The 13,365-nt window shown below is 44.7% G+C and overlaps 1 protein-coding gene across 11 annotated transcripts in view; it reads right to left on the bottom strand.

The window, feature by feature from the left end:
* The window catches only part of LOC140727138 (arfaptin-2-like), a 142,256-nt gene that overhangs the window by 90,865 nt on the left and 38,026 nt on the right, over positions 1-13,365 (bottom strand). For all 11 annotated transcript variants that reach the window (XM_073044434.1, XM_073044433.1, XM_073044444.1 and 8 more), the window contains one exon: positions 7,171-7,279. In XM_073044434.1, coding sequence (XP_072900535.1) covers positions 7,171-7,279 — 109 coding nt within the window. The remainder of the gene's footprint in view (positions 1-7,170; positions 7,280-13,365) is intronic.

The raw sequence follows: 13,365 nt of genomic DNA, 5'->3' as shown, positions 1-13,365 counted from the left end.
TCCATTACCCCCACCCAATGGACTGTCCAGCCCATCCCAAACCACAGCTTCCATTACCCCCACCCAATGGACTGTCTAGCCCATCCCAAACCACAGCTTCCATTACCCCCACCCAATGGACTGTCCAGCCCATCCCAAACCACAGCTTCCATTACCCCCACCCAATGGACTGTCCAGCCCATCCCAAACCACAGCTTCCATTACCCCCACCCAATGGACTGTCCAGCCCATCCCAAACCACAGCTTCCATTACCCCCACCCAATGGACTGTCTAGCCCATCCCAAACCACAGCTTCCATTACCCCCACCCAATGGACTGTCTAGCCCATCCCAAACCACAGCTTCCATTACCCCCACCCAATGGACTGTCTAGCCCATCCCAAACCACAGCTTCCATCACCCCCACCCAATGGACTGTCCAGCCCATCCCAAACCATAGCTTCCATTACCCCCCACCCAATGGACTGTCTAGCCCATCCCAAACCACAGCTTCCATCACCCCCACCCAATGGACTGTCTAGCCCATCCCAAACCACAGCTTCCATCACCCCCACCCAATGGACTGTCTAGCCCATCCCAAACCACAGCTTCCATCACCCCCACCCAATGGACTGTCTAGCCCATCCCAAACCACAGCTTCCATCACCCCCACCCAATGGATTGTCTAGCCCATCCCAAACCACAACTTCCATTACCCCCCACCCAATGGACTGTCTAGCCCATCCCAAACCACAGCTTCCATCACCCCCACCCAACGGACTGTCTAGCCCATCCCAAACCACAACTTCCATTACCTCCCACCCAATGGACTGTCTAGCCCATCCTAGACCACAGCTTCCATCACCCCCACCCAATGGACTGTCTAGCCCATCCCAAACCACAGCTTCCATTACCCCCCACCCAATGGACTGTCTAGCCCATCCCAGACCACAGCTTCCATGACTCCCCAACCAACGGACTGTCCAGCTGATAGAAAACACTACTCTTCACATTGTTTGTTAATAATTTAGATAATGGAATTAATGGCTTTGTGGCAAAGTTTGCAGATGATAGGTTGATAAGTGGAGTGGCAGGTAGTGCTGAGGAAGCAATGCGATTGCAGCAGGACATACAAACTGGAAGAATAGGCAAAAAAGTTGCAGATGGAATACAGTGTTGGGAAATGTATAGAACCATAGAACATTACAGCACAGGAACAGGTCTTTTGGCCCTTCCTGGCTGTGCCGAAACATTTTTCTGCCTAGTCCCACTGACCTGCACCAGGCCCATATCCCTCCATACACCTCTCGTCCATGTATCTGTCCAGGTTTTTCTTTAATGTTAAAAGTGAGCCCACATTTACCACTTCATCTGGCAGCTCATTCCACACTCCCACCACACTCTGCGTGAAGAAGTCCCCCCAATGTTCCCTTTATACATTTCCCCCTTCACCCTTAACCCATGTCCTCTGGTTTTTCTCTCCCCTAGCCTCAGTGGAAAAAGCCTGCTTGCATTCACTCTATCTATACCCATCATAATTTTATATACCTCTATCAAGTCTCCCCACATTCTTCTGAGCTCCAGGGAATAGAGTCCTAAGCTATTCAACCTTTCTCTGTAACTCAGTTTCTCAAGTCCTGGCAACATCCTTGTAAACCTTCTCTGCACTCTTTCAACCTTATTAATATACTTCCTGTAATTCAGTGACCAAAACTGCACACAATACTCCAAATTTGGCCTCACCAATGCCTTGTACAACCTCACCATTACATTCCAACTCTTATACTCAATACTTTGATTTATAGACAATAGACAGTAGGTGCAGGGGTAGGCCATTTGGCCCTTCTAGCCAGCACCGCCATTCGCTGTGATCATGGCTGATCATACACAATCAGTACCCCATTACTGCCCTCTCCCTATATCCCTTGACCCCGCTATCTATAAGAGCTCTATCTAACTCGCTCTTGAATGCATCCAGAGACTTGGCCTCCACTGCCTTCTGGGGCAGAGCATTCCACATATCCAGCACTCTCTGGGTGAAAAAGTTTTTCTGCATCTCTGTTCTAAATGGCCTACCCATTATTCTTAAACTGTGGCCTCTAGTTCTGGACTCACCCATCAGCGGGAACATGCTTTCTGCCTCCAGCGTGTCCAATCCCTTAATAATCTTATATGTTTCAATCAGATCCCCTCTCATCCTTCTAAATTTCAGTGTATACAAGCCCAGTCGCTCCAATCTTTCAACATATGACAGTCCCGCCATTCTGGGAATTAACCTTGTGAACCTACGCTGCACTCCCTCAATAGCAAGAATGTCCTTCCTCAAATTTGGAGACCAAAACTGCACACAATACTCCAGGTGGGGTCTCACCAGGGCCCTGTACAGCTGCAGAAGAACCTCTTTACTCCTATACTCAATTCCTCTTGTTATAAAAGCCAGCATGCCATTAGCTTTCTTCATTGCCTGCTGTACCTACATGTTTGCTTTCATTGACTGATGTACAAGAACACCTAGATCTCGTTGTACTTCCCCTTTTACTAACTTGACTCCATTTAGATAGTAATCTGCCTTCCTGTTCTTGCCACCAAAGTGGATAACCTCACATTTATCCACATTAAACTGCATCTGCCATACATTTGTCCACTAACCTAGCCTGTCCAAGTCACCCTGCATTCTCATAACATCCTCCTGACATTTCACACTGCCACCCAGCTTTGTGTCATCAGCAAATTTGCTAATGTTACTTTTAATCCTTTCATCTAAATCATTAATGCATATTGTAAACAGCTGCGGTCCCAGCACCGAACCTTGCCCACTGGTCACAGCCTGCCATTCCGAAAGGGACCCGTTAATCGCTACTCTTTGTTTCCTGTCAGCCAACCAATTTTCAATCCATGTCAGTACTCTGCCCCCAATACCACGTGCCCTAATTTTGCCCACTAATCTCCTATGTGGGACTTTATCAAAAGCTTTCTGGAAGTCCAGGTACTCTACATCTACTGGCTCTCCCTTGTCCATTTTCATAGTTACATCCTCAAAAAACTCCAGAAGATTAGTCAAGCATGATTATAAAGGCCAATGTACCAAAAGATCTCTTTACAACTCTATCTACCTGTGACGCCACTTTTAGGGAATTTTGTATCTGTACTCCCAGATCCCTCAGTTCTACTGCACTCCTCAGTGCCCTACCATTTACCCTGTATGTTCTACTTTGGTTTTTCCTTTCAAAGTGCAATACCTCACACTTGTCTGTATTAAACTCCATCTGCCATTCTTCAGCCCATTTTTCCAGCTGGTCCAAATCCCTCTGCAAGCTTTGAAAACCTTCCTCGCTGCACACTTCACCTCCAATCTTTGTATCATCAGCAAATTTGCTGATCCAATTTACCACATTATCATCCAGATCAGTGATATAGACGACAAATAACAATGGACACAAAGCAATCCTCCACTACTATTCTCTGACTTCTCCCGTTGAGCCAATGTCTAATCCAATTTACTACCTCACCATGTATACCTAGTGACTGAATCTTCCTACCTAACCTCCCATGCAGGACCTTGTCAAAGGCCTTACTGAAGTCCATGTAGACAACATCCACTGCCTTCCCTTCATCCACTTTCCTGGTAACCTCCTCGAAAAACTCTAATAGCTTGGTTAAACATGACCTATCATGCACAAAGCCGTGTTGACTCTCCCTAATAAGACCCTGTCTATCCAAATACTTGTAGATCCAATCTCTCAGTACTCCCTCCAATAATTTACCTACAACCAATGTCAAACCTAATGGCCTATAATTTCCTGGATTACTTTTAGAGTCTTTTTTAAACAACAGAACAACATAAGCTATCCTCCAGCACCTCACCCGTAGATACCGACATTTTAAATATATTTGCCAGGGCCCCTGCAATTTCAACACTAGTTTTCTTCAAGGTCCAAGGGAATACCTTGTTAGTTCCTGGGGATTTATCTACTCTGATTTGCCTCAAGATAGCAAGCATCTCCTCCTCTTCAATCTGTATAGGTTCCATGACTTCACTACTTGTTTGCCTTATTTCCATTGACTCCATGCCAGTTTCCTTAGTAAATACAGACACAAAAAACCCATTTAAGATCTCTCCCATTTCTTTTGGTTCCATACATAAGCTGACCACTCTGATCTTCAAGAGGACCAATTTTATCCCTTACTATCCTTTTGCTCTTAATATACCTGTAGAAGCTCTTTGGATTATCCTTCACCTTGACTGCCAAAGCAATCTCATCTCTTCTTTTAGCCCTCCTGATTTCTTTCTTGAGTATTTTTTTGCACTTTTTATACTCCTCAAGCACCTTATTTGCTCCCTGTTTCCTATACGTGTCATACATCTCTCTCTCTTCTTCTTTATCAGAGTTCCAATATCCCTTGAGAACCAAGGTTCCTTATTCTTATTCGTTTTGCCTTTAATCCTGACAGGAACATAAAAACTCTGCACTCTCAAAATTTCTCCTTTGAAGACCTCCCACTTACCAATCACACCCTTGCCAGAAAACAACCTGTCCCAATCCACGCTTTTTAGATCCTTTCTCATTTCTTCAAATTTGGCCTTTTTCCAGTTTAGAACCTCAACCTGAGGACCAGATCTATCTTTATCCATGATCAAGTTGAAGCTAATGGTGTTATGATCACTGGAACCAAAGTGTTCCCCTACACACACTTCCGTCACCAGTCCTAACTCGTTTCCTAATAGGAGATCTAATATTGCATCCTCTCTAGTCGGTACCTCTATATATTGATTTAGAAAACTTTCCTGAACACATTTTACAAACTCTAACCCGTCTAGACCTTTAACAATATGGGAGTCCCAATCAATATGTGGAAAATTAAAATCCCCTATTATCATATAAAAATATGATTTTTTTTGTAAAAGGAACAATACTACGGACTATTATCCAAATGGGGAGAAAATTCAAACATCAGAGGTGCAGAGGGGCTTCGGAGTCCTCGTGCAAGACCCAGAATGTTAATTTACAGGCTGAGTTGTGGTGAAGGAGGCTAATGCAATGTTGACATTCATTTTAAGGGGAACAGAATATAAAAGCAAGGAGGTGAGGCTGAGCTTTTATAAGACACTAGTCAGGCAGCACCAAGTATTAGCAACGGTTTTGGGCCCCTTATCTCAGAAAGGATATGTTCCCAATGGAGAGTCCAGAGGAGGTTCACGAGGATGATTCCAGGAATGAAGGGGTTAACATATGAGGAGTGTTTGGCAGCTTTGGGCCTGTACTCACTGGAATTTAGAAGAATGCAGGAGGATGTCATCGAAACCTACCAAATGTTGAAAGGACTAGATAAGAGTGGATGTGGAGAGGATGTTACCTATGGTGGAGGACATCCAGAACTAGAGGGCACAGCCTCAAATTTGAGGGGGCGACCTTTAAAAACAGATGTAAGGAAGATTTTTTTTAGCCACAGAATAGTGAGTCTGTGGAATGCTCTGCCACAAACTAAGATGGAGGCCAAGTATGTGAGTATATTTAACTCGAAAGTTGATAGTTTCCTGATCGGTCAGGGCATCAAAGCATGTGACGAAAAGGCAGGTGTATGGGGTTGAGTGGGATCCGGGATCAGCCATGCTGAAATGGCGGAGCAGACTTGATGTGCTGAATGGCCTAATTCTGCTCCTATGTCTTATGGTCTTATGTGCCTACCTAAGAGCCTAAAACATACCCCTATACTTTCCTCCAAACACCTTAAAATTATGCCCCCTTGTAGGCCATCCTAGAGAAAAAGTCTGGCTGTGCCTTTATCATCTTGTACACATATATCAAGTCATCTCTCCTGCTCCTTTGCTCTAAAGAGAAAAGTTCTAGCTCACTCAACCTCTCCACATAAGACATGCTGTCTAATCCAGGCAGTAGCCTGGAAAATCTGCTCTGCAAGTATAGCTGGGCAAAAAGGTTAGTATGACTGTGATGGGCTGAATGGACTGTTTATGTTCTGTACACTTTATGACCTTATGAATCTTGTTATGAATTGCATTCCTCAGAACTTATCCTCTGCACCCCCCACCCCGGTGTTGTGCCTAGCTTGTCACATATCACTGCCTAACGAATACCTCTCATTGCAGACACAACTTTTGACAGTCCAACAGGCCCAATACTCAACTTCAGTTAGACCAAACACTTTCACCTGTGAAATGGAAACATTCTGTTTTGTCAAAAGCACAGACACAAGGGAAGCTAGAGAGCAGCCCATCAGTGCTATAAACCACTTTCCTTTCCATACACAGTCACAAAGATGTGCCTAGCAGGGACACTCTCAGAACTTAAATGTTTACGATGCCTAACAGCAATGGCAACACTTCAGGCTGAAAGGGGCTGCTAGTGTGACCACTCCTCCCCCCCCTTATCACTTCACAACACATTCTTCCTTGTCCATTCCACTAACAGGATTGTCCAACAATACAGAACCCATTCCCCAATCATCTCTCCTGCCCCCACCGAGAAGCTTACTGATCCACTCAGACACCTAATCTAAGGCCTACGCTAACCACCAAGTTCCGTGGTGTCTGAGGAGTGGATCAACCGTCCCTCAGTGAGGGTGGGGGCAGGTGAGAGGATATGCAGCAGTTAGCACAACAACCCCTTCCTTATCCATTCCACTTTCCCAGAATCCTCCAACAAAACCCATTCCCCAATCCTCTCTCCTACCCATCCCAATGAGTTCACTAATCCACTCCCCAGACACCATGGTACATGGTGATTAGTGAAAAGCTTTACAGCACTGGTTCTAAGATTAGGATTCAATTCCCATTGCTGTCTTTAAGGAGTTTGTAGGTTCTCATGACACATGGGTTGCCGCCAGGTGCTCCAGTTTCCTCCCACATTCCAAACATGAAAGAGTTAGGGCTAGAAAGTTGTGTAGGCATTCTATGTTGGTGCCGGAAGCATGGTGATATTTGTGGGCTGTTTCCAGCACATCATCAGCTAATTTGATTTGACACAACGTATTTAATTGTATGTTTCGATGTACATGTGACAAATAAAATTAATCTTATTTTTTCAATTACCCAGCCTCTTTCCCAGGTAATTCCTCAGTCTGTCAGTGACCTTGCAACTCTCTCCCCTCCCTCAGGCACAGACTGTTCCCCAGTGCAGGAGCAGGCCAATCTGCACCCCACTGTTCATTATGATCACAGCCGATTGGACCTACCTTTGATAGTGCCGCTGGCGATGATTCCCTCTGCTGTCCCTCCATAACCTCCGGAAACGATACTGGTCTCATTGAGATTTGGTCCAGAAACCATCACCTGCTGGAGGTCCTGCAGACCAAGGCAAGAGAACAGAACCAGTTTGAGTGTGGAGCAGCCGCAGCAGGATCAGCGGAGGGTGGTCTCTGCAACAGCATCCCGGCAATTACAGAGACCTGTGCCGTGATATACAGCACACGCTGCAGTAACTGATTGGGATTCAGCCTGAGCTGAGAGCCAGTGGCTGGAGTGAATTCAAGGGACAAGGTCTAAGGATGAATTACTGTGGGCTTTGTTAGTAGCTAGCGCAACAATTTACAGTGCCAGTGATCTGGATTCAATTTCCGTTGCTGTCTGTAAAGAGTTTGTACATTCTCACCGTGACCATGTGGGTTTTCTCCAGGTGCTCGTTTCCTCCCATATCCCAGAAATATACCAGCTAGGGTTAGTAAGTTGTGGCCATGCTATGTTGGCACTGGAAGCATGGTGACACTTATGGGCTGCCCCCAGCACATCTTTGGAGTGTGTTGTTTCACTGTATGTTTTTATGTACAGTGACAAATAAAGTAACCTTTAATCTTTATCTTTGAGGGTAGGAACAGGTCTGCAGGACTGGGTCAATGAAGGGCTGCAGAAGCAGTGAGTTGCATGAACACCTTTGAGATTGAGTCCGAATCTTTCAAGGTCCATTTGGACTGTGAGTTTGAGAGTTGAGACCTGAGTGAGTGTCAGTGTGTGTGAGGAAGTCTGCGTGTGCAGCAGGGTTAGAGTTGGGCATGTCAGAGATATATACAGATTACAGCCTAACCCCATCAGGACCTTGCCATCTTCTTACAATTAGCATCAGGCAGAAGGTATTGAAGCCTAAAGTCCCACACCATTCGGTTCAGGAACAGCTACTTCCCTTCGGCTAAGGTTGCTATGGCAAGTAAGGTGAAAATAAATCCAAAGGGTTTCTACAGTTATATTAATAGCAAAAGGATAGTGAGGGATAAAATTGGTCCCCCAGAGAATCAGAGTGGACAGCTATGTGTGGAGCCAAAAGAGATGGGGGAGATTTTGAACAATTTCTTTTCTTCAGTATTCACTAAGGAGAAGGATATTGAATTGTGTAAGGTAAAGGAAACAAGTAGGGTAGTTATAGAAACTATGATGATTAAAGAAGAGGAAGTACTAGAGCTTTTAAAGAATATAAAAGTGGATAAGTCTCCAGGACCTGACAGGATCTTCCCTAGGACCTTGAGGGAAGTTAGTGTAGAAATAGCAGGGGCTCTGACAGACATATTTCAAATGTCATTAGAAACAGGGTGGTGCCGGAGGATTGGCGCATTGCTCATGTGGTTCCATTGTTGAAAAAGGGTTCTAAGAGTAAACCTAGCAATTATAGGCCTGTCAGTTTGACGTCAGTGGTGGGTAAATTAATGGAAAGTATTCTTAGAGATGGTATATATAATTATCTGGACAGAAAGGGACTGATTAGGAACAGTCAACTTGGATTTGTGCGTGGAAGGTCATGTTTGACAAATCTTATTGAATTTTTTGAAGAGGTTACGAGGAAAGTTGACGAGGGTAAAGCAGTGGATGTTGTCTATATGGACTTCAGTAAGACCTTTGACAAGGTTCCACACGGAAGGTTAGTTAGGAAGGTTCAATTGTTAGGTATTAACACTGAAGTAGTAAAATGGATACAACAGTGGCTGGATGGGAGATGCCAGAGTAGTAGTAGTGGATAACTGTTTGTCAGGTTGGAGGATGGTGACTAGTGGTGTGCCTCAGGGATCTGTACTGGGCCCAATGTTGTTTGTCATATACATTAATGATCTGGATGATGGGGTGGTAAATTAGATTAGTAAGTATGAAGATGATACTAAGATAGGTGGCATGGATAATGAAGTAGGTTTTCAAAGCTTGCAGAGAGACTTAGGCCAGTTAGAAGAGTGGGCTGAAAGATGACAGATGCAGTTTAATGCTAATAAGTGTGAGGTGCTACATTTTGGTAGGAATAATCCAAATAGGACATACATGGTAACTGGTAGGGCATTGAGGAATGCAGTAGAACAGAGTGATCTAGGAATAATGGTGCATAGTTCCCTGAAGGTGGAATCTCATGTGGAAAGGGTGGTGAAGAAAGCTTTTGGTATGCTGGCCTTTATAAATCAGAGCATTGAGTATAGGAGTTGGGATGTAATGTTAAAATTGTACAAGGCATTGGTGAGGCCAAATTTGGAGTATTGTGTACAGTTCTGGTCACCGAATTATAGGAAAGATGTCAACAAATTAGAGAGAGTATAGAGGAGATTTACTAGAATGTTACCTGGGTTTCAGCACCTAAGTTACAGGGAAAGATTGAACAAGTTAGGTCTTTATTCTTTGGAGCGTAGATGGTTGGGGGGGGGGGGGGGACTTGATAGAGGTATTTAAAATTATGAGGGGGATAGATAGAGTTGATGTGGATAGGCTTTTTCCATTGAGAGTAGGGGAGATTCAAACAAGAGGATATGAGTTGAGAGTTAAGGGGCAAAAGTTTAGGGGTAACACGAGGGAGAATTTCTTTACTCAGAGAATGGTAGCTGTGTGGAACAAGCTTCCAGTAGAAGTGGTAGAGGTGGGTTCGATTTTGTCATTTAAAAAAAATTGTATAGGTATATGGACAGGAAAGGAATGGAGGGTTATGGGCTGAGTGCAGGTAGGTGGGACTAGGTGAGAGTAAGCGTTCAGCATGGACTAGAAGGACCGAGGTGGCCTGTTTCCATGCTGTAATTGTTATATGGTTATTCAGTTCCGTAACCAATTGGCACAACCCTAATCGCTAGTTTAGAATCAGAATCAGTTTTAGTATCACTGGCACATGTCATTAAATTTGTTTAGCAACACTATGACTACTTTAGCAATATACACAAAATGCTGGATAACTAGTGAAGGGTCTCAGCCCAAAAATTTGACTGTTTATTCCTTTCCACATATGTTGTCTGATCTGCTGAGATCCTCCAGCATTTTGTGCGTGGATCTCCAGCATCTGCAGAATCTCTTTGATCACTTTGCACTAAATATTTTTTTTTGTTCTAATTGTGAACTTGCTTGTAAAAATACAGTCAGCCCTCCTTATCCGCAAATTCCGCATGCGCGAATTCAACCAAGCACGAATCGCGAAAACCAGGAAGTGCTCTTCCAGCACTCCTTGTTCGAGCATGTACAGACTTTTTTTCTTGTCATTATTCCCAAAACAATGCAGTATAACAACTATTTTACATAGCATTTACATTGTATTAGGTATTATTAAGTAATCTAGAGATGATTTAAAGTACATGGGAGGATGTGCATGGGTTATCCATTGAACCATAGAACACTACAGCACAGTACAGGCCCTTCAGCCATCCATGTTGTGCCGACCCATATAGTCCCTAAAAAAAGTACTAAACCCACACTACCCCATAACCCTCCATTTTTCTTTCATCCATGTACCTGTCCAAGAGGCTCTTAAATACCCCTAATGTTTTAGCCTCCACCACCATCCCTGGCAAGTCATTCCAGGCATTCACAACCCTCTGTGTAAAAAACTTACCCCAATGTCTCCCCTAAACTTCCCTTCCTTAATTTTGTACATATGCCCTCTGGTGTTTGCTATTGGTGCCCTGGGAAACAGGTACTGACTATCCACCCTATCTATGCCTCTCATAATCTTGTAGATCTCTATCAAGTCCCCTCTCATTCTTCTATGCTCCAAAGAGAAAAGTCCCAGCTCTGCTAACCTTGCTTCATATGACTTGTTCTCCAAACCAGGCAACATCCTGGTAAATCTCCTCTGCACCCTCTCTATAGCTTCCACATCCTTCCTACAATGAGGCGACCAGAATTGAACACAATACTCTAAGTGCAGTCTCACCAGAGATTTTTAGAGTTGCAACATGACCTCTCCACTCTTGAACTCAATCCCCCTGTTAATGAAGCCTAGCATCCCATAGGCCTTCTTAACTACCCTATCAACCTGTGCAGTGACCTTGAGGGATGTATGGATTTGAACCCCAAGGTCTCTTTGTTCATTCACATTCTTAAGTAACTGACCATTAATCCTGTACTCAGTCTTCTGGTTTGTCCTTCCAAAATGCATCACCTCACACTTGTCCGGATTGAACTCCATCTGCCATTTTTCTGCCCAACTCTGCAGCCTGTCTATATCCTCTTGTAACCTTCGACCACCTACAGCTCCATCCACAACTCCTCCAATCTTCGGGTCATCTGCAAACTTACTCACCCATCCTTCCGCCTCGACATACAGGTCATTTATAAAAATCACAAATAGCAGGGGTCCCAGGACAGATCCCTGCGGCAATCCACTAGTCACCGACCTCCAGGCAGAATACTTTCCTTCCACAACTACCCTCTGCTATCTTCCTTTAAGCCAATTTTTTATCCAAACAGCCACGGTTCCACTTATCCCATGCCTCATGACTTTCTGGATGAGTCTCTCATGAGGGACCTTGTCAAATGCTTTGCTAAAGTCCATGTAGACCACATCCACTGCCCTACCCTTATCAATTTCTTTTGTTACCTCTTCAAAAAACTCAATCAGGCTCATAAGGCACGATCTTCCCTTCACAAAGCCATGTTGACTATCCTTGAGTAGACTGTACTTCTCCAAATGCTCGTAGATCCTATCCTTACGAATCCTTTCCAGTAGTTTGCATACCACCGACGTAAGAGTCACCGGTCTATAGTTCCCAGGTTTCTCCCTATTACCATTTTTAAACAAGGGAACTACATTTGCCATTCTCCTCCGGCACTTCCCCTGCAGCCAAACAGGATTCAAAGATCATAGCTAATGCTCCTGCGATCTCTTCTCTCAATTCCCACAACCACCTGAGGTGTATCATATCCAGCCCTGGATATGATCCAGCCCTGTTTTTAAGAAGATCCAGCACTTCTTCCTTAATCTCCACATTGTCCAGCACAGAGACCCGCTCTACTTTGACCTCATCCTGATCAAGATCCTTTTCACTTGTGAATACTGAAGCAAAGTATTCATGTAGGACCTCCCCAACCTCCTCCGCCTCCAGGCACATGTTGCCCTCTTTATCCTTTAGTGGTCCCACCTTCATTCTCGTCATCCTCCTATTCTTCACATACGCATAGAACGCCTTGGGGTTCTCCTTAATCCTACATGCCAAGGCCTTCTCATGCCCCCTTCGAGCTCTCCTAAGTCCTTTCTTTAGCTCCTTCCTGGCTACCCTTTATTTCTCATAAGTGCCTCCTACTTCCTGCTTCTTATATCTAACATATGCTTCCTTCTTCCTCTTGACGAGTTGCCTCACATGTTTCGTCAGCCACGGTTCCCTTTTCCTACCATTTTTTCCTTGCCTCAGTGGGACAAACCTATCCTGAACCCAGCTCAAGTGGTCCCTAAACTTCTCCCACACTGCTTCTGTGCTTTCCCCTTTGAACATCTGTTTCCAATTTACTCTCGCTAGTTCCTACCTCATCCTTTCAAAGATAGCCCTTCTCCAGTTAAGCACTTTCCCATTTTGTCTGATTTTATCCCTTTCCATAGCTATGCTGAAGCTAAGGGAGTTGTGGTCACTCTCACCAAAATGCTCCCCCACCAAGAGATCTGTCACCTGACCAGGTTCATTACCCAGAAATAGATCCAGTATAGTCTCTCCTCTCGTCGGCCAGTCCACATACTGTGTCAAGAATCCTTCTTGAACACACGTGACAAATTCAGCCCCATCTATCCCCCTTGCACTCAGGAGATGCCAGTCGATAAGAGGGAAGTTGAAGTCACCCATAACTACTACCCTGTATTTCCTGCACCATTCTAAAATCTGCCTGCTTATCTGCTCCTCGGTGTCCCGAGGGCTATTTGGGGGACTATAGACTACTCCCAGCACAGTGATTGATCCCTTCCTATTTCTGACTTCCACCCAGACTGACTCCGTGGACACTCCTTCTGCAGCGTCCTCCCTTTCTATAGCTGTGATACTATCCTTGACCAGCAATGCCACTCCACCGCCCCCCCCCCCCCCCCCACTTTTCTACCTCCCATCCTATTCCTTTTAAAACACCTGAACCCCGGGACCTGCATCATCCAATCCTGCCCTTCCTCCAACCAAGTTTCAGTAACGGCCACAACATCATAGTTCCACGTACTAATCCATGCTCTA

The sequence above is a fragment of the Hemitrygon akajei genome, chromosome 4 (genome assembly GCF_048418815.1).
Source record: "Hemitrygon akajei chromosome 4, sHemAka1.3, whole genome shotgun sequence".
Lineage (NCBI taxonomy): Eukaryota > Metazoa > Chordata > Chondrichthyes > Myliobatiformes > Dasyatidae > Hemitrygon > Hemitrygon akajei.
The sequence above is the reverse complement of the archived record's forward strand: the minus strand, read 5'-3'. Positions and strand labels throughout refer to the sequence as shown.